General features: G+C 50.5%; 1 protein-coding gene across 14 annotated transcripts in view; it reads left to right on the top strand.

Moving 5' to 3' along the window:
• Nucleotides 1-21,880, top strand: part of Zfyve28 (zinc finger FYVE-type containing 28) — a 120,486-nt gene that overhangs the window by 39,182 nt on the left and 59,424 nt on the right. For all 14 annotated transcript variants that reach the window (XR_013425618.1, XR_002483294.3, XR_002483295.3 and 11 more), the window contains exon 2: nucleotides 8,505-8,645. Coding sequence is in view for 11 of the 14 variants with exons in the window: in XM_040292794.2 (XP_040148728.1) it covers nucleotides 8,505-8,645 (141 nt within the window). In the remaining 3 variants the exon portion in view is untranslated. The remainder of the gene's footprint in view (nucleotides 1-8,504; nucleotides 8,646-21,880) is intronic.

The raw sequence follows: 21,880 nt of genomic DNA, 5'->3' as shown, positions 1-21,880 counted from the left end.
CTTGGTGGCTGTCTGGTCAGGAGTGCTTATGGTGCTCGCCACGTGGGCAGGGTCAGAGGGATCACAGGGGTGAGGACAAGCCCGGGGCTCAGTTCCACATCTGCAGGGAGGGCAGGGGACCAGCAGAAGCTGTGGCCTGTTGAGGGGTCAAAACCCTGGTGAAGTCAGGGCAAGAAGTGGTCATGAGGAAGGACCCTCCCACTCTCTGGCCTCCTGCTGACCAGGTGTGCTGTCTGCAGCACCCTGAGCCTCACAGCAGGGTGGAGAAGGTGGGGATGGGAGGTGAGTAGTAACTAGCCCCAGCCATGTGGCTGCTGGCGGGCTCATGAAGAGCTGGCTGCCTCCATATGACAGCAGGAGCTGTTGGACTCCAGCTTGGCTTGGGGTCAGCGGGCCTTGGCCTAGCTGCCCTGGGGCATCCTGCTATGGATGAGGCCTACCTTAGGATGTGGGTGTGCTACTCATAGATGCCAGGCCTCAGAGGTCAGCGTGTTGTGGGCACCTGCAGGAGGGCCCTGGTCCGTGTGGAGGTGGTGAGCAGTACTGACCGTGGGGACCTGACAGTTGGGCAGCTTCTCCTGTGCTGGGGCTGAGGATCAGCTGGCTGAGCGGGCAGTGGGTGCAGGGAGGAATGGGAATCAGCTGCCTCTGCACCTTTCTTGACTTCTCAGGGTGCTCTTGGGCCCAGAGTCTAACGCTTTACTGGAAAGCTGGCCCAAGAGAGGCCAGGGCCTGGGAGGGCACCTTGGGCACCCAGCCCTCCCCAGAGCTCTCTAGCCCAAGTGCAGCTGAAGTCCCTGTGTGGCCACTGTCTCTGGGGAGCTGCAGAAATCAGAAAGGCCAGCACACAGGGGAGCCACTGGGGCAGTGCGTGGCAGGGGCTGGCCTTGCAGGGTGGTCCATCTTTCATCCTGGACAGCTGCTAGGCGGGAGCAGTGTGGAGAGCCACTCTGAATCCTGGAGCAGAGAGGCTCTGACCGTCACTACACCTAATAGTGACCTGGACACTGCCCGGGTCCTGGAGGTTGGGGACGGGTCTTCAGATGTAGGCATGTCGCCCCATGGATTGAGCTATGCTTACCTGTTCCTTTATGCTATTATCCCTTGCCCTGTTTGGGATAGAATGTTCCATGGAAGCACCCTTTGTGTGTCCCCTTCTCTTGCTTTGCCCTTGGGCGTGGCCTTCCTAGATGTCAGTTAACCTGCTGACAGCAGACATCAGGAAGCTAGACTCAGCCCCTGAAACCTGACCCCTTGCCTCATTTGAATGGCTTCTCCTCAATAATAGGGGTCAGCACATGCTCTCTCTGTCTCTTTCTGCAGGCCCTTAAGGTCAGAGGAGCCTTCACAGGGCCCAAAGAAAAAGGTATCTCTGTCTCTTGTATGGTTATTTCATGCAGCCCCATTAGCCCAGGTCCCCTGGAGTGACCCTGAGGGTTTTAGTCACAAGGAACGTGAAAGAGCAGGACTCCAGTGGATCTGCTGGATGTCACTCCATCACTTGGTGCACCTGGGTGAAAGGCTGTCCTCTCTGGTCTGCCGTGCCTTCTGCCCTGATGTCTGTCCCACCCACCTGTCCTGATACCCACCCCTTGGCTGTTCTCGCCTCCTGGGGCTTGGCCAACATGGTGGTGCTGCTGCCTGCAGTGTCTCTTTAAGGTCCTCTGACTGCAGTTTTTGCATCATATTTGGGAAGCAGAATCCCGCCCTGGCTCTCACAGCCCCTCCTCCCATAAAGATGCCCAAGGGTCCTTGGAGGGACCCCCGCCAGAGTTCTGGCTCCATGGTGTCTGGCACGCCAGCCAGGCCGTCAGCTACCTTCATAAGCTTTGGTCTCACCTGGGCTGGAGGCGCCACACAGGGCCACCTTGCAGAAGGCTCTGGTGAGCAGTGCTCTGTGCAGGGCAGGGGCCTGACCCTCTGGGTGGCTCATGGTGGCCAGGGTGCTGTGTCCACCCTCAGCTGCTGGGAGCCCACCAGCCTCCGCCCATGCCTGCTCAGAAGGGCCTGGGCTTGCCCGAGCTCATGCCACACCCAGCCCTGGTGCTCACCCTCGGGACCAACTGTTGAAGAAGGAGCAGCTCAGCCAGTTGTACTATGGGCTCTGAGCTGGTGCGTCCTGCTTCGCACTTGAACTTATAACTGCTTTGCTGTCACGCCTCTCCCCTGCCTCCTCTGAGTATGCTGGTTTAGGAGTCCTCTAGCTGGCTGCTTTCCTGTGGGTCTTTTAACAGTAAAAACCTCCACTGCTACGAGTGTATCTTCAGACAATATTGACATGGCACAATTTAAAAGACATTTCTACTGGGTTCTATTTCATTATTTGGCAATGCTGATTTCACAGATTTTACAGGGTCTATCTTTTTGTAGCAATTGGTCCCTTCCTTGTGAACACTTTATTTAAAGACGTGGAAACACGTAACACTCAGTGCTGAGCTGCTGTTAGTGAGGCTGGCTCAGGCCATGTCCAGAGGCCAGACCCTGCCTCCCTCTGCGGCAGCTCCACCAGCAGGACCAGTTAGCTCTGCGACTTAGAGATGGAAATCAATACCTGAAGCTGTCCTCACCGTCTTCTGGATTCTGTGAATCAGGACAGGCCCATCTCGTCAGTTGTGCTAATTCACTTCCTGGGACCTTTGCCTGGAGGTTCCCAGCACTGAGGGCACGGGTCATGACTGTCACATCACAGAGACTCTTCTTGCTGTGGCCCAGTGGCACTACTGGGCGACACACAGAGCTTTGGATTCTTCTGTCTGAAATACCAGTCCTGAGGGGGCTGGAGCACAAGCAGCTCCGTGTATAACTGATGTTTTAAAATAGCACAGGCCTTTTGTATTTTAGTAATTCTTTCCCTCTGACTGTTCTTAATTTCTTCTGTTCAGTTTGTGTGTGTGTGTGTGTACACACACACACACACACACACACACACACACACACACACGCAAGAACAGGGCTTTCTTTTGCTCACAGTCCGTGCATCATGGTCCTGGTTTAGGGGCTTTGTTACATTGGCAGGAAGCCAGGAAAACCCAAGGGGATCTGTCCACGCACATCAGTGCAAGCAGCAGCATCGCCTTCCACTGGGGCCCTTTGGGAAGCCTGAGGTAGGGTTGGGAGTCCCTCTCACCCGGGACCATGGGGATGTTCAGAGTCTCGCCATTTGGGTGGCGTTGGCTCGGGCACCTCATTTGGGATGCTCCTTCGCCCGGGAACTGTGGGTTCAATGGTCACAGACACCCTAGCTCTTTCCTCCAGAGAGAACTTCAAGTGGCCTCAACTGTCATTTTGTCTCTTTTTCTTTCTTTGATGTGTTTTGGGGATGGAACCCAGGGCCTCATGCATGCCAGGCAGGAGCTCCATCCCTGAGCTGCATCCTGGCCCTCGAAGGCCATTTCCAATGTTCACATTTGCTGCTCAGGGCTGAGGACGGCTCAGGCTGGACGGGTCCTCGGGGTCTCCCCGGGTCCTCGGGGTCTCCCCGGGAGCTGGAGTGGCCCCAGCCGCAGCTGTTTGAGATTTGGGTTTTACCTTCCACTAGGGCTGCTTAGAGGGGTCTGCTGAGTGGGCCTGCACAGTGTTGCAGGCCACGTGGCCTGCCGTGGTCTCCGAGACACTCAGCCCCATGCTGTTCCAACACCTTCCATCTTGTCTATGAATTCACCTTGCCAAGCAGTCACCCCTGCAGGGGCCCATCGTCACCTGACTGTGTCCAGGTGGGGCGATGGGTGGGCCAGTGCCGTGAGCACTGCAGTGCCTGGAGGACCACTGCAGTGGGGGTCTTGTTGGAGTGGGGTGTCCCCCAGCTGGCGTGAGCAAAGGAGCTACAGAGCGGGCTGCTGGAGCAGGTGGAGGCAGCCGGAGTGGAAAAGTCTGGTGACTTGATGTTAGCACAGTGCCGGCAGGCCCCGGGTCTCTGCTGTGACAGCCACCGGCTGACTGCACCGTCCCCCTGGTGGGCACCGGAGGACTCAGGGACTCCCTTGTCTAGTCAGTGACCAAAATACCTGATGCAAACAACTTAGCAGAGGATACGTTGATTTTTGGGCTCATGGTTTCAGAGACCCAGACCATGGTGGGCTGACTCCACTGCTCTGGGCCTGGGGTGACCTGGAGCATCATGGAGGAGGAAAGCTGCCCAGTTCATGAGCAAGGGGAAGGGGCTGCAGGGAAGAGGCACAGGGTACACCCCAGTGGCCCCCTCCAGTCACACCCTGCCTGTCCACAGTCCCACCCACTCAGTCATTCAGACTCCAATGGACGGACTAGGTGACGCTCTCACCGACCAGTCATCTCATCTCCTGCATTGGCAGGACTCTGGGGGATACCTCACCTCCAAACTGTAACAGGTGCTGGGCCCTGGGTGACCAGGTTTCCTCTCACGGACATTCCCCTGTTCACTGGTGTGTGTGACCGGCTCCCACATGAGGATGAGTTGTGGGCGTAAGATGCAGGCTGTGCAGTGGGAGCAGCTCATCTGCTAGATGGTGGTCACCAGCCCCCCTGGGCAGCCAGCATCTTCCCAACTGTCGTGAATCATGCAATCAAAATAGTGGTCATGGCCAGAAGTGCTATGAAAGAACAAAGTAGGATCAGTGGATTAGTGTCCCACTCAGTGAGGCTTGGCACTGTGTTGGAGGGGACTTTGTTTCTGCTGTGTGTGTGTGTGTGTGTGTGTGTGTGTGTGCGCGCGTGCGCGTGCGTGCACCTGTGTTCCGGGGTGTGACGTGCAGTGTATTGTTCTGAGTTTGTGTCTGGAAGGGTGACCAGCCCCTCCCCACCCTGGTGAGAAGCCTCCCCTGCCCCTCTCTGTTTAGAGTAGAACCCCGAAGCACAGCTTGCTTTTCTTTGCGGCCGGCATTGTGATCTGGACTTCTACTGATGGTGGGCCTGCTTCTCTAGTGGTGGGTGTCAGCCCACAGAGCAGGCTGGGTTCCCTTGGGTGGGCGGGAGCTCTGCCAGTGCTCTCCACTGATTGCCTGAGGGGGCCGGCCCAGGGAGCACACTGCCCAGGAAGGCAAACTAGTGATGGCCACGTGGGCAGGCGGGGGAGGGCAGGTGGGCACAGCCTGAGCAGCTGCAAAGTCCTCAGTATCTTTATGTTTCCAAGGACTTATGGAGCCTCACAACACGAGCCTGCTCTCCTGAATACTGGGCATTTGGGGACACTCCCTCCAAGTGGGCAGCTTTGTGGGGTGGGATGGGAAGGCAAGAGGGTCAACAAAGCAGTGATGCCTGGGTTGAGACAAGCCCATCCTGTCTCAGGTGTGATGGCCATGGGCCACACCAGCGGGGGGACAAACAGGCTCTACCCTGCTCAGCTATGAAGAAAGACTTCCACTTGCAGCTGCCAATCACCAGGAGCACTGACTGGGGTCGGTGGTCCTGGACTTGCAGGCCAGCAGGTACAGCTGCCTTTGATGATATCACAACCCTTCGGCCTGCTCCTTGGTCTATGGGACACTGTGTCTCTCACCTGCAAGTGTGTGGTTAGACGTGTGGAGCCCCTGCTCCCAAGGGTCAGGTGGGAGGCCCTTTACTGAAGAGCTTTTCTCTGTCCAGCAGTAGAGTTTTGGGGAGCCTCAGCAGGGATGGAGGGGTGGAACTAGCCCACCAAAAGGTTTTTTTTTTTTTTTATGGTTTGGATACATGGTGTTCCCCCAAAACTCAGTGTAAGAAGGTTCAGGGGAGAAATCATTGGGTTATAGCCTTAAACTAATCAGTGGGTTAATCCCTAATGGGATTAGCTGGTATCTAGAGGCCGGTGAGGTGTGGCTGGAGGAAATGGCTCATGGGGGGTGTGGCTGTGAGGGACATACTTGGTTTCTGGAGCTGGAGTGTTTCTCTGTTTTCTGGTCACCATGTGAGCTGCTTCCCTCTGCTGCACTCTTCTTCCATGATGTCCTTCCTGACCTCGAGCCCCGAGGAGTGGAGCTGGCCTTCTGTGAACTAGGACCTCCGCGACCGTGAGCCCTCAATGACCTTTTTCTCCTCTACAGTTGTTCTGGTCGGGTCTTTAAGTCACAGAGGGGAAAAGCCGATGTCAGCAGTCTTGGGGAGGTTGGCGTTGGGGCCGTGGTTTCTCTGTGCTCTATGCCCAGGGCAGGGCCCCACACTGCCCTGCATGGGCACTGCCCGGCCCCTGGGCGCATGGCCTGCACTGCCCTGCGAGGGCGCTGCCCGGCCCCTGGGCTCCTGGCCTGCACTGCCCTGCATGGGTGCTGCCTGGCCCGTGGGCTCATGGCCTGCACTGCCCTGTGAGGGCGCTGCCCGGCCCCTGGGCTCATGGCCCCACACTGCCCTGCGAGGGCGCTGCCCAGCCCCTGGGCACATGGCCCCTGCACTGCCTGGCCCCTGGTTTCATGGCCGCCACACTGCCCTGCATGGGTGCTGCCCGGCCCGTGGGCTCATGGCCTGCACTGCCCTGCGAGGGCGCTGCCCGGCCCCTGGGCTCATGGCCTGCACTGCCCTGCATGGGCGCTGCCTGGCCCCTGGGCTCATGGCTCCACACTGCCCTGCGAGGGCGCTGCCCAGCCCCTGGGCACATGGCCCCTGCATTGCCTGGCCCCTGGTTTCATGGCCGCCACACTGCCCTATGAGGGCGCTGCCCAGCCCCTGGTCTCATGGCCTGCACTGCCCTGCAAGGGTGCTGCCTGGCCCCTGGGCTCATGGCCGCCACACTGCCCTGTGAGGGTGCTGCCCAGCCCCTGGGCTGGGTCTCCTCTCATCAAAACTTGGATGTGGACGTGCTTCCTCAGCAGGGCAGCCTGTGGGTGTCTGTAGGGTGAGATGGGGCCCGGGGCGGGTTCTGCTGTGCGGGGTGGGCTCTTGTTGTCTTGCCTGGGTCTCTCTGCAGTGTCCTTGACTCCTCCTGTTTGCCTCAGGCCCCCCGCCGTCTCTCTGACACCCCTTAACTGCCTGCCAGCCCTCCAGGCACAGAGGGAACCCCAGACGAGGGGTGGTTGGGAGCGAAAGCTGATGACTTTTCACCCCAGCATCTACCCTGACCCCAGGAGGCTCCGGGACAGAATGCAGCCCCTCGGGCCACAGCAGGAGATGGTACAGCGGTGGCCTTGGCTTCAGCCCTGGGCACTATTTGGAACAGCAGTCAGCTTCACCCCCACTTGAGGCCCTCTGCCCACCTGAGCACACGCACACCCAACCCACAGCATGCCTTCCAGAGCACCAGAGTGTGCTCACACTTGTGCACAGTAGCACAAGCAGCCGTGTGCAGATGCCCATGTGCACATACACGCTAACGCACATGGACATGCTCCTGCAGCCACGCACAGTGGCCCAAGTTCCTTGCAGGACGGTTGGGCTGCAGGAACACCAGGGAGGCCTGCTTGCCTGCTGGGTGCATGTGGACTGAGAGGCCCAGACTGCTGGACGGTCACACCAGGCCCTGCCGTCCCTCCTTCCCTCACCCACCATCATGAGGGACGCTGATGGGCCTGGGGCCAGAAGAAAGTGGTGGTTCTGGTGACTGGGGTTAGTGCCCTGAGGGGGTGCCAGGCATGGTGGCCTTGCCACTGACACTTTTTTTGCCCCACAGCAAAGGAAGAGGCTGTCTGGGGCACAGCCACAGAGGGTGGGGGCAGGTGAGTGAGGGGCAGGCCTGCTGGGAGGGGCTCAAAGGCAAGGGGTGCGAGAAGTTGCCTTGTGTGTGGTAAACAGATGGCCCACCAAGTGCTGGTTCTTAGAACAGGGTGCGTCCAGTGCGGCTTTGTGCTGTGTTTGTGTGTGCACGAGAGCGTCGGTAACACCCCAGCAACGTGAACCTGTGTGTGGCTGGGTGCGTGCCCCTGCATCTCCTGTGCAGAAGGCCTCCATCCCTGTCCATCCCAGGGAAGCAGCCCTTGGTGTCGTGAGAGCTGCACATGCAAGGCCCGGGCAGGGGAGCTTCTCTTGGTGTCGAGGGAAGGGGTGCTGTTGCTAGACCGGAGCCCTGTGAGTGTGGTGGGTGGCGCCGCTGAGCTGAGCTCTCCTGCCAGGAAGCACTGGGATTCCTGGCATTGTGGAAACGGTGCTGAGAGGGCCGAAGGGCTCCTGGGAGAGCAGGGAGTGGCACAGGCGGCTCTGTGGCTGCATCTTTGGAGTAAGATCCGTTGCTTACTCTGGCTACTTCCCTCAGTGGCCATTTTTATCATTTGTTTGGACTGGTAAATGTCTTTTCTGGGAGCCATTTCATCTTCCCCTCCCTTCCCAGAACCCCTCGGCCACGGCTCTGATGAGAACCTGGGGTCTGGGGCAGAGCCTGGACCCCACAGCCTCAGGCTGCCCTCTAAGTGGGCCCCCAGGCAGAGCCCCTAAGCCCCAGTGGTCTGCTCCCCAGCTTTAGTTGTTGCTAGAGGTCCTTGTGCAGAAATCTGATGTGAGAGCTAGCTGCTGCTCGGTGCAGAAGGCTCTGGCCTGGGATCTCTGCCCTGGGAACAGACCACCAGCTACTGTGTTCTCTCCAGTGATTAGCTGTCCACTCACTTTCCTGGCGTCTCTCTCCCCTGCAGCGGTCAGACCCACAGCTGCTGGCCCAGTTCTACTATGCCGACGAGGAGCTGAACCAGGTGGCCGCGGAACTGGACAGCCTGGATGGGCGGAAGGACCCCCAGCGGTGCACACTACTGGTCAGCCAGTTCCGCTCCTGCCAGGTGAGCAGCCACGGGTGGTGAGGGATGGCGCAGGCTGTCCTTGTAAAGACAGGCTTTGTCATCTGCCTACATTCTGCAGGGATGTTCTCTCTTGGTTGACCCTGGGGCTGTGGGGAACCAGAGCCAGGAGGAGGGTGTTCTTGGGCAGGACAGTGTGTAGTAGGAGGGCAAACTGCCCTGGACCCCTGGGGAGATCGGAGGTGAGGGAGGTGGGGAGGAGGGAGTGGCTGGCCTGGGGGTGAGCCTGCTCCTGGTGATGCAGGCATGCAGGGTCAGGGGCCACGCAGCTGCTGGCTGCTGGCTGCTTGCTGCTGACTCACGGCTGTGAGCTGCTGCTGCATAATTCAGATGGCACTGGAGGCTGCTGCTAAAAATACCTTAGCCAACCAAGTTTTCTGCCCGAGTACTGGACACCCAGTGACCACCAGGATCTTGACGAAGCTTGGGAACTCTGTATCTTCTGCCACGAGGTCTTGCTGGGCCCTAGGTCCTGGGAGGTGGGGATGGTATGTGCCCACCAACAGGGACAGACCATTGCTGTGTGACTGTGGCCCCTGCAAAGTGACCAGGGTGGCCACACCCCAGGCTGGCTCTGGGTCTTCAGGGGACCTGCCCCGATGATTGAAGGGTCATTCCTTCTCCTGTTCTTCGTCCACTTGGCCTGCTCCAGTGTTAGGGCTTTTCTGGATAGCTCAGGCTCCGAGTGCTTTTTTCTTTTTGGTTTCTGTGGTTTTGAACTAGTCAGCAACAGCCTCCATTCACCATGACTGTTCAGATGTTCCGATGGACATCCTTGGTTCCTCTGGGCTGGCCTCCCTGCTCCCAGGAGTTAGAAACAGGGCAGAAGGTACCAGGGAGCCGCCTACCAAGGGAGGCTCCACAGAGGAGAGATGCTTAGAGAGGCTGAGGCCCTGCGGCCCGCCTGGGAGGAACTGGGACGATTGTGGTGGCCTTTGGGAATGGCTGTTCCCTTTACATGCCTCACTCTGAGCTGGGTGCCCTTTTTTTTTTTTTTAATGTTTTTTAGTTGTTGATGGACCTATATTTATTTATTTATTTATTTATATGCAGTGCTGGGGATCAAACCCAGTGCCTCACACTTGCCGGGCAAGTGCTCTACTACTGGGTGCCTTCTGTTGAGTTGTCGGTGGTGCTGATGGCACAGTGTTGTTCTAAGTGAGTCTGAGAGGTGGCCCAGGGGAGGGTGCCCCCATCTGAGCTATGCACCGAGGTGGGGTGAGGACCAGAAGGGAAGACTCAAGGCCAAACCCTGACATGAGCACATGCATTCTTCTCTTGTCTCTGGCATCAGAGTAAGAATACTGAGGACGAGGAGGTCGCCAGACCCTCAGCACTGTCCCCTTCAAGGGTCACTTCCTCCTTCATGTTCTTCCTCTACTTGGCTCTAGGACTCTGCATCCCTGGCTGTCCTCCTGCCCACTGGTCACTTCTCCTTCAGCTCTTCTGGACCTGTCCTGCTCCCCAGCCACTTAGGCAGGTTGTAGCACAGGCCTTCTCCTGTCCTGTGTGGCCATGATGTCTATGCTGACCACCCCTGCACGTCCCTCTCAGTCTCCTCCTGCCTGACAGGATGCCTCCCTGCTTCCCTGGACGTCTCACAGGCTCAGCCCCAGCATACCCTGGAGCCCCTGCTGCCCAGCTGTCCACACCTCTGAGCTGCTCTTGGTTTTCGAGGTCCACGCCCCACGGCTCTTGCCAGTTAACCTGGTGCTTCTGTCTTTCCACAGTGTTCCAAGTGTATTCAGGTTTTGACTGACAGGTGCTAATAGAAATACATGGTACATTGATCTTATGAATGGAAACCTTTCTCTGGGATACAGGTCAAACCAAACTGCTTTTCCTACTCTCCTTTCTCACACAGCCACACGGCACTTCTGATGTGTGGGCTTTCCCACACCTGAGCGATTCTCTGGAGGGTCTGCAGCAGAGGCTGGCTGGGCACCTGCCCGCTCAGTTCCCTCCCAACAGGGCCTGGAGAGGGCATGAGGTCCGCAGGTCCCAGGCTTGCAGAGGGCAGAGTGGCACTGCCTTCACATCATATTGATGAAGGATGCAGGGCGAGGTCTGGGAGGGTCCTATGCACAGGAGCACTCCCCGATGGAGCCGGGTGCCACCCTCCTGGCACACAGGGGAGCTCAGCAGCCTGGAGGCTCCCTGAACCCAGTCCCTTCTTTACCAGGGTGAGACTGATTGCACCACTGGCCATGGGTGAGCAGTTCTGCCTTCAGCCCCCTCCCTGCCTGGAGGTCAGGGTGAGGCTGAGCGTCTGGCCTCTGATCCATCTTGGTCTCTCTGGTAACCAAGCCAGTCCTGACGCTCCCTAGGGATGTCCAGCCAGCAATCACCTCATTAGCATACGACACTTACCATTCCAAAGTCCTGGGGTTTTAGGAACTATGTCAGGAGACTGGAAAACTGCACATATGTACATATATTTACCTGTATATGTGTATGCACACGTGATATACACACAAGTGTGTGTGTGTCTATTTTATTTATTTACCAAGACGGGGTGTCCCTGCTGCCCAAGCTGGCCTCAGCTCTGTGGCTCAGATGGTGCTCCTGCCTCAGCCTCCGGTGGGACTATACATGCATGCCACTGTGACTGTGTTTCATGATACCCCTTTTTAAGTTCACTTGTTAGTTCTGGCAGGATTTTTTCCCTTTTTTACTGTTCTTGTAGCTAACATTAGACTTTTTGTGTAGACAATTGTGTTTTCTGAAGTAAGTACCCTGTGCTTCTTCCTTCCTGACTGAGGCCCTGGTTTGTGGTGCAGGCTCTGCCCTGCCCTGTGCCCGGCTGGAGTCTGGGCACGCCGTGGAGGAGGTGGCACAGACCCCTCCTCAGTCTCACCTCGGGGAGCAGGTGCCTATGGAACCTGCAGGTGGTCAGCGGGTTTTCCACACCCCTTCTCAGGCCCGGGGTCTTCTCTGTTCGTGGCCCTGGGGGGAGTTCTATCGGGGGGGATGCCGAATCTTCTCCAAATGCTTTCTCTGCCTATGGAGATTATATGCGTCTGTTTTAATATAGTAAATTGCCTTGATTTTCTTTCTTTCCTTTTTTTTTTTACTTAATAAATATAGACTTTTTGCATTATTATCCATTCCTTACCCAAAGTTGGGGGCAGGACGTAAGGACAGGGCTGTGTCTGCGACGCCCACTGATCTGTCCCAGTATGACACTCAACTCAGGAATATCCATGCAAAAGGAGCAGTTGGATGACTGTCTTAATGTTTTTATTTATTTATTTATAATATTTATTTTGTAGTTGTAGTTGGACACAACACCTTTATTTCACTTATTTATTTTTATATGGCTCTGAGGATCGAACCCAGGGGTCCACACATGTGAGCCGTAGAGCCACAACCCCAGCCCTAATTTGTTTTTAAAATGTGCCTTATTTTGTTTATTCTTTCTTGTACACGACAATCATGGCAGAAATAATGGTGAGCCGTGCCGAGCTGCCAGAGTCTGGATACCGTGCCTCTGTGAACATCCAGGCTTCTCCCCATGGCTATTTCTTTTCTTTTCTTTTTTTTTTTTTTGTGGTGCTGAGAATTGAACCCAGGGCCTTGTGCATGCAAGGCAAGCGCTCTACCACCTGAGCTACAGCCCCAGCCCTCACCATGGTTGTTTCTAGAGTGAAAATTTTCTAGCACTTTAAGAAATTTTGGCGCTGTCCAGGCCAGTTCTCTTATTTCCCAAATTAGAATACTAAACCCAGTCAGGGGAGGTGACTGAGCCACAGTCACATGCAGTGAACAGAAAGCAAGTGTGGTCACTTGCTGGTGGTCTGAGTCTTGGTGGATCGGAGCACAAGAGAAGACTCTCATTCCTCAGGGGAAAGGAAACAAGGGGATCACCTGAGCCTCACAAAGGTGCCAAAGAGAAAAGCATGTGACCTTGCTCTTGGTGAAAATAGATTTTTAAAAACACAGAAGGGGCCTGGGTGTGGTGGCATACCTGTGAACCAGTGGCTTGGGAGGCTGAGGCAGGAGAACACAGTACGCTCGAGGCCAGCCTCGGCAACTTCATGAGGACGGGGATGTAGCTCAGTGGTGAAGTATCCTGGGTTCAATTCCCGTGCTGCAAAAAATAAATGAATGGGGCTGGGGATGTGGCTCAAGCGGTAGCGTGCTCGCCTGGCATGTGTGCGGCCCGGGTTTGATCCTCAGCACCACATACATACAAAGATGTTGTGTCTGCCGAAAAATAGAAAATAAGAATTAAAAAATAATTCTCTCTTTCTCTCTTTGGAAAAAAAAAAAATGAAAGTGCAGCATTCAGATCACATCATGGTTCTCTATCCTCACAGGAACATCTGGCTCACTCTGAGAGCTGAAAATGCTCTAGTCACCTGGGCCCCATCCCACATGTCCTTCCTTCCTTGGTCCAGGAGGAACCCAGGAATCCGCTGTTTGATTTTCGATATTAAAAGAAATGACTGGGCTGGGGCTGGGGCGGGCTCAAGGGCAGAGCGCTTACCTCGCACGTGTGAGGCACTGGGTTCGATCCTCAGCACCACCTATAAATAAATAAAAAATAAAGGCCCATCAACAACTAAAAAAAAAAGAAATTACTGGGATAATCCACTTGTTCATGATACATTATCCTTTCCATGTATTAACTCCAATTTCCTAATATTTTTTTTAGAGGTATGTCAAAGTGATCGTTCACTTTATTTAATTTTTTTTACTTTTAAAGAGATTGATTTAGTTCCCAATTTTTTTGTTTTGAGAGAGAGAGAGAGAGAGAGAGAATTTTAATATTTATTTTTCAGTTTTCAGCAGACACAACATCTTTGTTGCTATGTGGTGCTGAGGATCGAACCCGGGCTGCACGCATGCCAGGCGAGCGCACTACCGCCTGAGCCACATTCCCAGCCCCTCCTAATATTTTTTTAAAAAGATTAATTTTTTCCGTTTTTGCAGCCTGGGGACTGAATGCAGGACCCTGTGGGTGCAGGCGGGCTGCCTGTGAGCTGAGCCTGCCCGTCCACTGTTTCTCTAGACCGTGAGAGACGTGCTGCACAGCCCGCGTGGTTTGGGCATCAGAGAGTGATGCCCAGGGCCTTGTGCGTGCCGTGGTGAGGGCTCTCGGCACGAGCCGGGAGATCTTCCCTGCTCTTGGGTTTGGTTGAGTGTGGGCAGAGTTGTTTCTTCTTAAATGTCTGCTGGAGTCTCCTGGGAATCCATCAGACCCTGGAGTGTTTTCTAGGGGGAGATTTTGAACCACGATTCATTGAACAGATATAGAGGGTTTTCAGGTATTCTTTTTTTTTTTTTTTCTTGAAGAGCTCTGAAAGCATCTTTCAAGAAATTTCTTCTAAGTTGTCGAATCTGTCGAGAGGACTGGCTCAGGACGATTCCTTTCGGCTCCTGCAGGTCCCATGATGTCTGCTCGTGCTGTTGGTCTCCCTCTGGGCCACGCTGCGGGATGCTGTCAATCTCCCCATCTTCCCAGCGGGGCCACGTGGGGCCTCCTCGGCTGCCCGGTGCTTCCCGCGTCATGTTTCTGCTCTAGTCTCGACCGCTCTTTCTTCTGCGGCTCTTGGGGTCCCTTACTCTTCTCTCTCCAGGTTCTTGAGGTGGAAGCTGAGGTCAGAGAAAGGCAGGCCGACCTTCATGCAGTGCAGGATTCCGTGTGGGACTCTCCCTGGCTCCAGCCTGGCTCGCTTCCCATAGATCTGGATGTATTTTTACTTTAATTTCTTCAAAATACTTTCTAATATACTCTGATTTCTTCTTAAACCCATGAATTATTTAGAAGTGTGTTTAGTTTCCATATATGTAGAGATGTTTCCACTGTTGATTTCTAATTCTACGATCAGACTGTGAACTACTTTCCTTTAACAGTACTGGGAATGTAACTACGGGTGCTCTCCTACTGAGCTGCGTCCCCAGCCCTTTTTATTTTTATTTATTTATTTTTAATTTTTTTACTTGTTCATGGATTCTTATTTTATTTATTGATATGTGGTGCTGACAATTGAACCCAGTGCCTCACACATGCTAGGCAAGCGCTCTGCCACTGAGCCCCAGCCCCTGCCCCAGCCCTTTTTATTTTTTGAGATACGGCCTCACTAAGTTGCTGAGGCTGGCCTGGAACTTGCGATCCTCGTGCCTCAGCCTCCTGAATAGCTGGGTTTTGACATGTGTCTCTACATCAGGCCTGGAGTGTGTATTTTGCATGACTTGAATTCTTCTTAAACTTTGCAAGATTTGTTTCATGGCTGAGAATCTGGTCTTTCCTGGTGTTGTTCCCCACAAGGACCAGGTGCATTCTGCCGTCTTGGGTGGACGCTCTGTAAGTGCCAGCCGTGTCTAGTTGGTTAATAGCATTGTTAAAATTTACTAGGTGCTTGATGATTATCCCTTTCTTTCTGTGTCCTAACGATTATTGGGAGAGGGGCCCTGGACTTGCCAGCCACAGTCAGGGCTCTGTCCTCACTCGTGTGGCTGAGCTCTGTTGGAGGCTCGGAAGTGCGAGGGGTCCTGTGCTCCCTGAGCTCAACCCCCCACAGCAACTGGCTCCAGCCTCGAGGGGTCTCTACTCGGAGGCAGCTGGAGGCTGCGGTAGCCACTCAGGCCGGCCCTGGCAGGTGCAACATGGCACCTCTCTGACCGTTGGCCTGTGACTGTGTCCCTGCACATGAGAGTCATACACAGCCTGTTACTGGGCTCACTCTCCTGGGCCTTCAGGCCTCCTGAATATGACCTTCCGTTCTCTGTCCCCTTTCTCCCTTTCTTCCTCTGGGCCCCTTGACTCCACTGATTTCTTCGGTAAATTTCTTTGCATTCTTTCTGGTTTGGGATCCTGCCCCGTCTCCCTGGTGGGCCTGCTGGCCAGCTCTTGGTCTTGTTATTCAGTGGTGGCTTTAGGTCACTTAGTGAGCATCATAACTTCAGAGGCCTCCCTGTGATGTCACGTTGCTTCCGTACGGTGGAGGACCTCGCCCTGGGCTTCCCCGTCCTCCTGTGGGGCTGTGTCCTGGGCTTGTCCTGGGCTTCTCCATTTTGCTTTCACACACTACAGGCCAATGTGTCGCAGTGCTTTTGTTAAGACAGTTTTGCTTTTTTTTTTTCCTAATAAAAAAGTGGATAGCACTGGGTACAGTGGCCCAGGCTTGTGATCTCAGTGACTCAGGAGGCTGAGACAGGAGGATCCCAAGTTCAAAGCCAGCCTCAGCAACTTAAAATTTAGAGACCCTACCTCAAAAAAAAAAAAAAAAAAAAAAAGGGTTTGTCTGGCAGAGGTACTTGGACAAATTACTCCTGGGGGAAGACTAACCACACGTCTCCTCTTCTTTACTCGAAAAAGCCAAGGTTAGCTTTTTTGTTTGTTTGTTTAGTTGTAAGTGAACACAATAGTTTTATTTATTTATATGTGGTGCTGAGGATCAAACCCAGTGCCTCACACATGCTAGGCAAGTGCTCTACCGCTGAGTCACAACCCCAACCCCAAGGTTAGCTTCTTTACAGGCCTCTTCTTAGCCCACTAATAGGTCTGTGATGTAAATAAAAGCTATAAAGCTACTTATCAACCACACATGCTAAATGTAACAGTCAGATTCTAAAATTAGACAGCATTACATTTTACTTTAAAAAAAAAAAGTGGATATCCAACATGGCGGTAGGTGTGGAGAGATCAAGTCTCTGACCCCTTCAGCTGCGCGGGCATAGGGAGACGTAAACTGTCTAAATGCTGTTTGCTCAGGATCACTAGGCAATGCTGAGCTGACGTGGATCTGGGGCGAACAGTCTGGGCCTCTCAGAACACACCGAGCCCAGATCAGCTGCATTCAAGCTCCGGTTCGCCTGCTTCTCGTGACTCAGCACAACAATCACGCTGAAATAATTGGTCGGCCCTCCTGAACTTACAGAGGTAAAAGCCAACCGAGCCTTCATAGGCAGTGGCCACAGGATTGAAACAGGGTTTGGGAGAGACAGTTAGGACCCACCTGTTGCATTGGTCACCCGGCAAAGGGAACGAACCATCACCATTTGCATGGGATACCACCATGGCAGAGAACTGACATCATGGGCAGAGGAGATAACTTCATTGAAGCCATTGGCGACAGGTGTATAATCCCCTAGCCATCTCTCTCCACACAGCGGGGAAACCTTAAGGGCCCCTCCCAGCTCTCCCGTGAGCGCCATAGCCAGACCGAGGGAATCAGGAGTGGCACGGGACTCGCAGCGTGGAACTCCCGGCTACCTCTCCCACCAGTGCTGACAACTGAGGTCCCTTGCACCAGCTACCGGGGGAGTGGCTACCAGAGGGCAAGCAAATTCGCTGGGGGTTCTCAGCCCCAAGCTCTACAAACTTAGGGTCTCAGGGAGGCAAACAGGGAGAGTATGCCCAGACGTTCATGAAAACAGGGCTCCCAGGAGCACCAGACCTGGTGTGTAGCCAGTATTGTGATGAGCGTCACAGGTGAGCGGGGCCTGGCTTGAGGAAACACAAGAGAAGGCCCTAGACACTCAGGATTGGAGACCGCACAGTCTGGGAGGAAGAGCTGCTGCACAGTGATTGGTTCCCACCTATTGAGAAGCTTGGCCCAGTGGGCACAGCTCCACCTACTGGAAGAGAAGTTAATCCAACTCTAGGACTCCATTTATTATTATTATTATTTTTTTAAATTTGGGTTTTTTTCTTTCATTTTCATTTGTTGTTGTTGTTGTTGTTCTTTAACTTTTTTAAAATGTTTTTAATTTTTTTTTAATTTTTAAATTTTATTATTATTATTATTTTTTAATTTTAATTTCCATTTTTTTATTATCATTATTATTTAAAAACTTTTTTCTTTCTTTCTTTTCTATTTTTTCTTTTGTCTTTTCATTTCTTTTCAATTTTCTTATTCCCCCTTTCTTGAATTCTACCTGCCTACTCTCATTCTCTTTAGTGACTTCTTCCCTTCCCTTCTAATATCTTTCCTCCCAAGCATCAAATAAATTTATAAGAGTAAACAGTATCTCAGCAGTCAAACAGAACAAGAAGTAACATGAGCAGCATAAAAAAGCAAGGAAGAAAAGGAGTACAAACAATGAAGGAAAGCCTAAATATTCAGGAAAATGGTCATATAAAGAACTCAAGGAATACGTTAGACAGATGGAATGGAACCATGGAAGAGGATACGAGACAGCAAATCCAAACAGTGAAAGAATATATTGAAAATGAATTACATAAACAGATAAAAGAAGTTAAGCATCTTTATCAGGAGATAGAGATTATAAAAAAATCAAACAATAATTTCTAGAAATGAAGGAAACGATAAACCAAATTAAAAACTCAATCGAGAGTATCACTAACAGAGTGGAGCAAGTAGAAGCCAGAACGTCAGATAATGAACACAAAATATATCATCTTGAAAAGAGTCTAGCCAACTCAGAAAGGCTGGTAAAAAAAATCACGAGAAAAACATCCAAGAGATATGGGATAACATAGAGAAACCAAACTTACAAGTCATCCGGATAGAAGAAGGTACAGAGATTCAAACCAAGGGAATGAGTAACCTGCTGAATGAAATAATTATAGAAAACTTTCCAGAAATAAAAAAGGAAACAGATATACAAATTGTAGATGCATACAGGACACCGAGCACACAAAATCACAGTAGACCAACTCCAAGACACATTGTTATGAAGATATCCGATATACAGAACAAAGAGAAAATATTAAAAGCTACAAGAGAAAGGAGGCAGATTACATTCAGGGGTAAACCAATAAGGTTAACATCGGATTTTTCATCACAGATGCTGAAAGCGAGAAGATCCTGGAACAATGTATTTCAAACACTGAAAGACAATGGAAGCCAACCAAGAATTCTGTATCCAGCAAAATTAAGCTTCAGGTACGACAATGAAATAAAAACCTTTCATGATAAACAAAAGCTAAAAGAATTTGCAGCCAGAAAACCAGCATTGCAAAGCGTCTTGAGCAAAACATTACACGAGGAAGAAATGAAAAACAACAACCAAAACCATCAGTGGGAAGTGCCTCAGTAATGACAGAGGGCGGGGGGGGGGAAGCTAATCATGGAGAAACAAGCTAAATTAAAAAAAAAAGATAAATAATCAAACATGGCTGGCAGTACAAACCATATATCAATAGTAACTCTAAACGTTAATGGCTTAAACTCTCCAATAAAGTGACATAGGCTGGTAACATGGATTAAAAAAACAAATCCAACAATATGCTGCCTCCAGGAGACACATCTGATTGGAAAAGACATACTCAGGCTGAAGGTGAAAGGTTGGGAAAAAATATACCACGCACACAGTCCTCGTAAGCAAGCAGGGGTGGCCATCCTCATATCTAATAAAATCGACTTCAAGACTAAGTGAATCAAAAGGGATAAGGAAGGACATTATATACTGTTAAAAGGAACCATTCACCAGCAAGACATAACAATTATCAATATTTATGCACCAAATAATGGTGCTGCGACGTTCATAAAACAAACTCTCCTCAAGTTCAAGAATCAAACAGACCACAACACAATAATTATGGGTGATTTCAACACACCTCTCTCACCATTGGACAGATCCTCCAAACAAAAGTTGAATAAAGAAACTATAGAACTCAATATCACAATCAATAACCTAGACTTAACTGACATATATAGAATATCAACCATCATCAAGTGGATATACTTTTTCCTCAGCAGCACATGGATCCTTCTCAAAAATAGACCATATATTATGCCACAGGGCAACCCTGAGTAAATATAAAGGAGTGGAGATAATACCATGCATTTTATCTGATCATAATGGAATGAAACTGGAAATCAATGATAAAAGAAGGAAGGAAAAATCCTACATCACATGGAAAATGAACAATATGTTACTGAATGATCAATGGGTTACAGAAGACATAAAGGAGGAAATCAAAAAATTCTTAGAGATAAATGAAAATACAGACACAACATTTCAGAATCTATGGGACACAATGAAAGCAGTTTTAAGAGGGAAATTCATCGCCCGGAGGTCATTCCTCAAAAAAAGGAAAAACCGACAAATAAATGAGCTCACACTTCATCTCAAAGCCCTAGAAAAGGAAGAGCAAAACAACAGCAAATGTATCAGAAGGCAAGAAATAATTAAAATCAGAGCGGAAATCAACGAAATTGAAACAAAAGAAACTATTGAAAAAATTAACAAAACTAAAAGTTGGTTCTTCGAAAAAATAAATAAGATCGACAGACCTTTAGCCATGCTAACGAAGAGAAGAAGAAAGAGAACTCAAATTACTAGCATACGGGATGAAAAAGGCAATATCACAACAGGTGCTACAGAAATACAGAGGACAATTAGAAATTATTTTGAAAACCTATATTCCAATAAAATAGAAGATAGTGAAGACATTTCTTAGGTCATATGATTTGCTCACACTGAGTCAGGAGGATACACACAATTTAAACAGACCAATATCAATGGATGAAATAGAAGAAGCAATCAAAAGACTACCAACCAAGAAAAGCCCAGGACCGGATGGGTATACAGCGGAGTTTTACAAAACCTTTAAAGAAGAATTAATACCAATACTTTTCAAGTTATTTCAGGAAATAGAAAAAGAGGGAGCTCTGCCAAATTCATTCTATGAGGCCAACATCACCCTGATTCCGAAACCAGAGAAAGACATCTCAAAGAAAGAAAACTACAGACCAATATCTCTGATGAACCTAGATGCAAAAATCCTCAATAAAATTCTGGCCAATCGGATACAAAGGCGCATCAAAAAAATTGTGCACCATGATCAAGTAGGATTCATCCCTGGGATGCAAGGCTGGTTCAATATACGGAAATCAATAAATGTTATTCACCACATCAATAGACTTAAAGATAAGAACCATATGATCATCTCGATAGATGCAGAGAAAACATTCGACAAAGTACAGCATCCCTTTATGTTCAAAACATTAGAAAAACTAGAGATAACAAGAACTTACCTCAACATTGTAAAAGCTATCTATGCTAAGCCTCAGGCTAGCATCATTCTGAATGGAGAAAAATTGAAGGCATTCCCTCTAAAATCTGGAACAAGACAGCTATGCCCTCTATCACCACTTCTGTTCAACATAGTTCTCGAAACACTGGCCAGAGCAATTAGACAGACGAAAGAAATTAAAGGCATAAAAATAGGAAAAGAAGAACTTAAATTATCACTATTTGCAGATGACATGATTCTATACCTAGCAGACCCAAAAGAGTCTACAAAAAAACTATTAGAGCTAATAAATGAATTCAGCAAAGTGGCAGGATATAATATCAACACGCATAAATCAAAGGCATTTCTGTATATCAGCGACAAAACTTCTGAAACGGAAATGAGGAAAAACACTCCATTCACAATATCCTCAAAAAAAATAAAATACTTGGCAATCAACCTAACAAAAGAGGTGAAAGACTTATACAATGAAAATTACAGAACCCTAAAGAGAGAAATAGAAGAAGATCTTAGAAGATGGAAAAATATACCCTGTTCATGGATAGGCAGAACTAACATCATCAAAATGGTGATATTACCAAAAGCTCTCTATAGGTTTAATGCAATGCCAATCAAAATCCCAATGGTATTTCTTGTAGAAATAGATAAAGCAATCATGAAATTCATATGGAAAAATAAAAGACCCAGAATAGCAAAAGCAATTCTAAGCAGGAAGTGTGAATCAGGCAGTATAGCGATACCAGATTTCAAACTATATTACAGAGCAATAGTAACAAAAACGGCATGGTACCAAAACAGGCGTGTGGACCAATGGTACAGAATAGAGGACACAGAGACTAATCCACAAAGCCACAACTATCTTATATTTGATAAAGGAGCTAAAAGCATGCAATGGAGGAAGGATAGCATCTTCAATAAATGGTGTTGGGAAAACTGGAAATCCATATGCAACAAAATGAAACTGAATCCCCTCCTCTCACCATGCACAAAAGTTAACTCAAAGTGGATCAAGGAGCTAGATATCAAATCAGAGACTCTGCATCTGATAGAAGAAAAAGTTGGCTCCGATCTACATATTGTGGGGTTGGACTCCAAATTCCTTAATAGGACGCCCATAGCACAAGAGTTAATAACTAAGAATCAACAAATGGGACTAACTTAAACTAAAAAGTTTTTTCTCAGCAAGAGAAACAATAAGAGAGGTAAATAGGGAGCCTACATCATGGGAACAAATTTTTACTCCTCACACTTCAGATAGAGCCCT

The sequence above is a fragment of the Ictidomys tridecemlineatus genome, chromosome 9 (genome assembly GCF_052094955.1).
Source record: "Ictidomys tridecemlineatus isolate mIctTri1 chromosome 9, mIctTri1.hap1, whole genome shotgun sequence".
Taxonomy (NCBI): domain Eukaryota; kingdom Metazoa; phylum Chordata; class Mammalia; order Rodentia; family Sciuridae; genus Ictidomys; species Ictidomys tridecemlineatus.
Note: the sequence above shows the minus strand (reverse complement) of the source record. Positions and strands in the feature narration are given on the sequence as shown.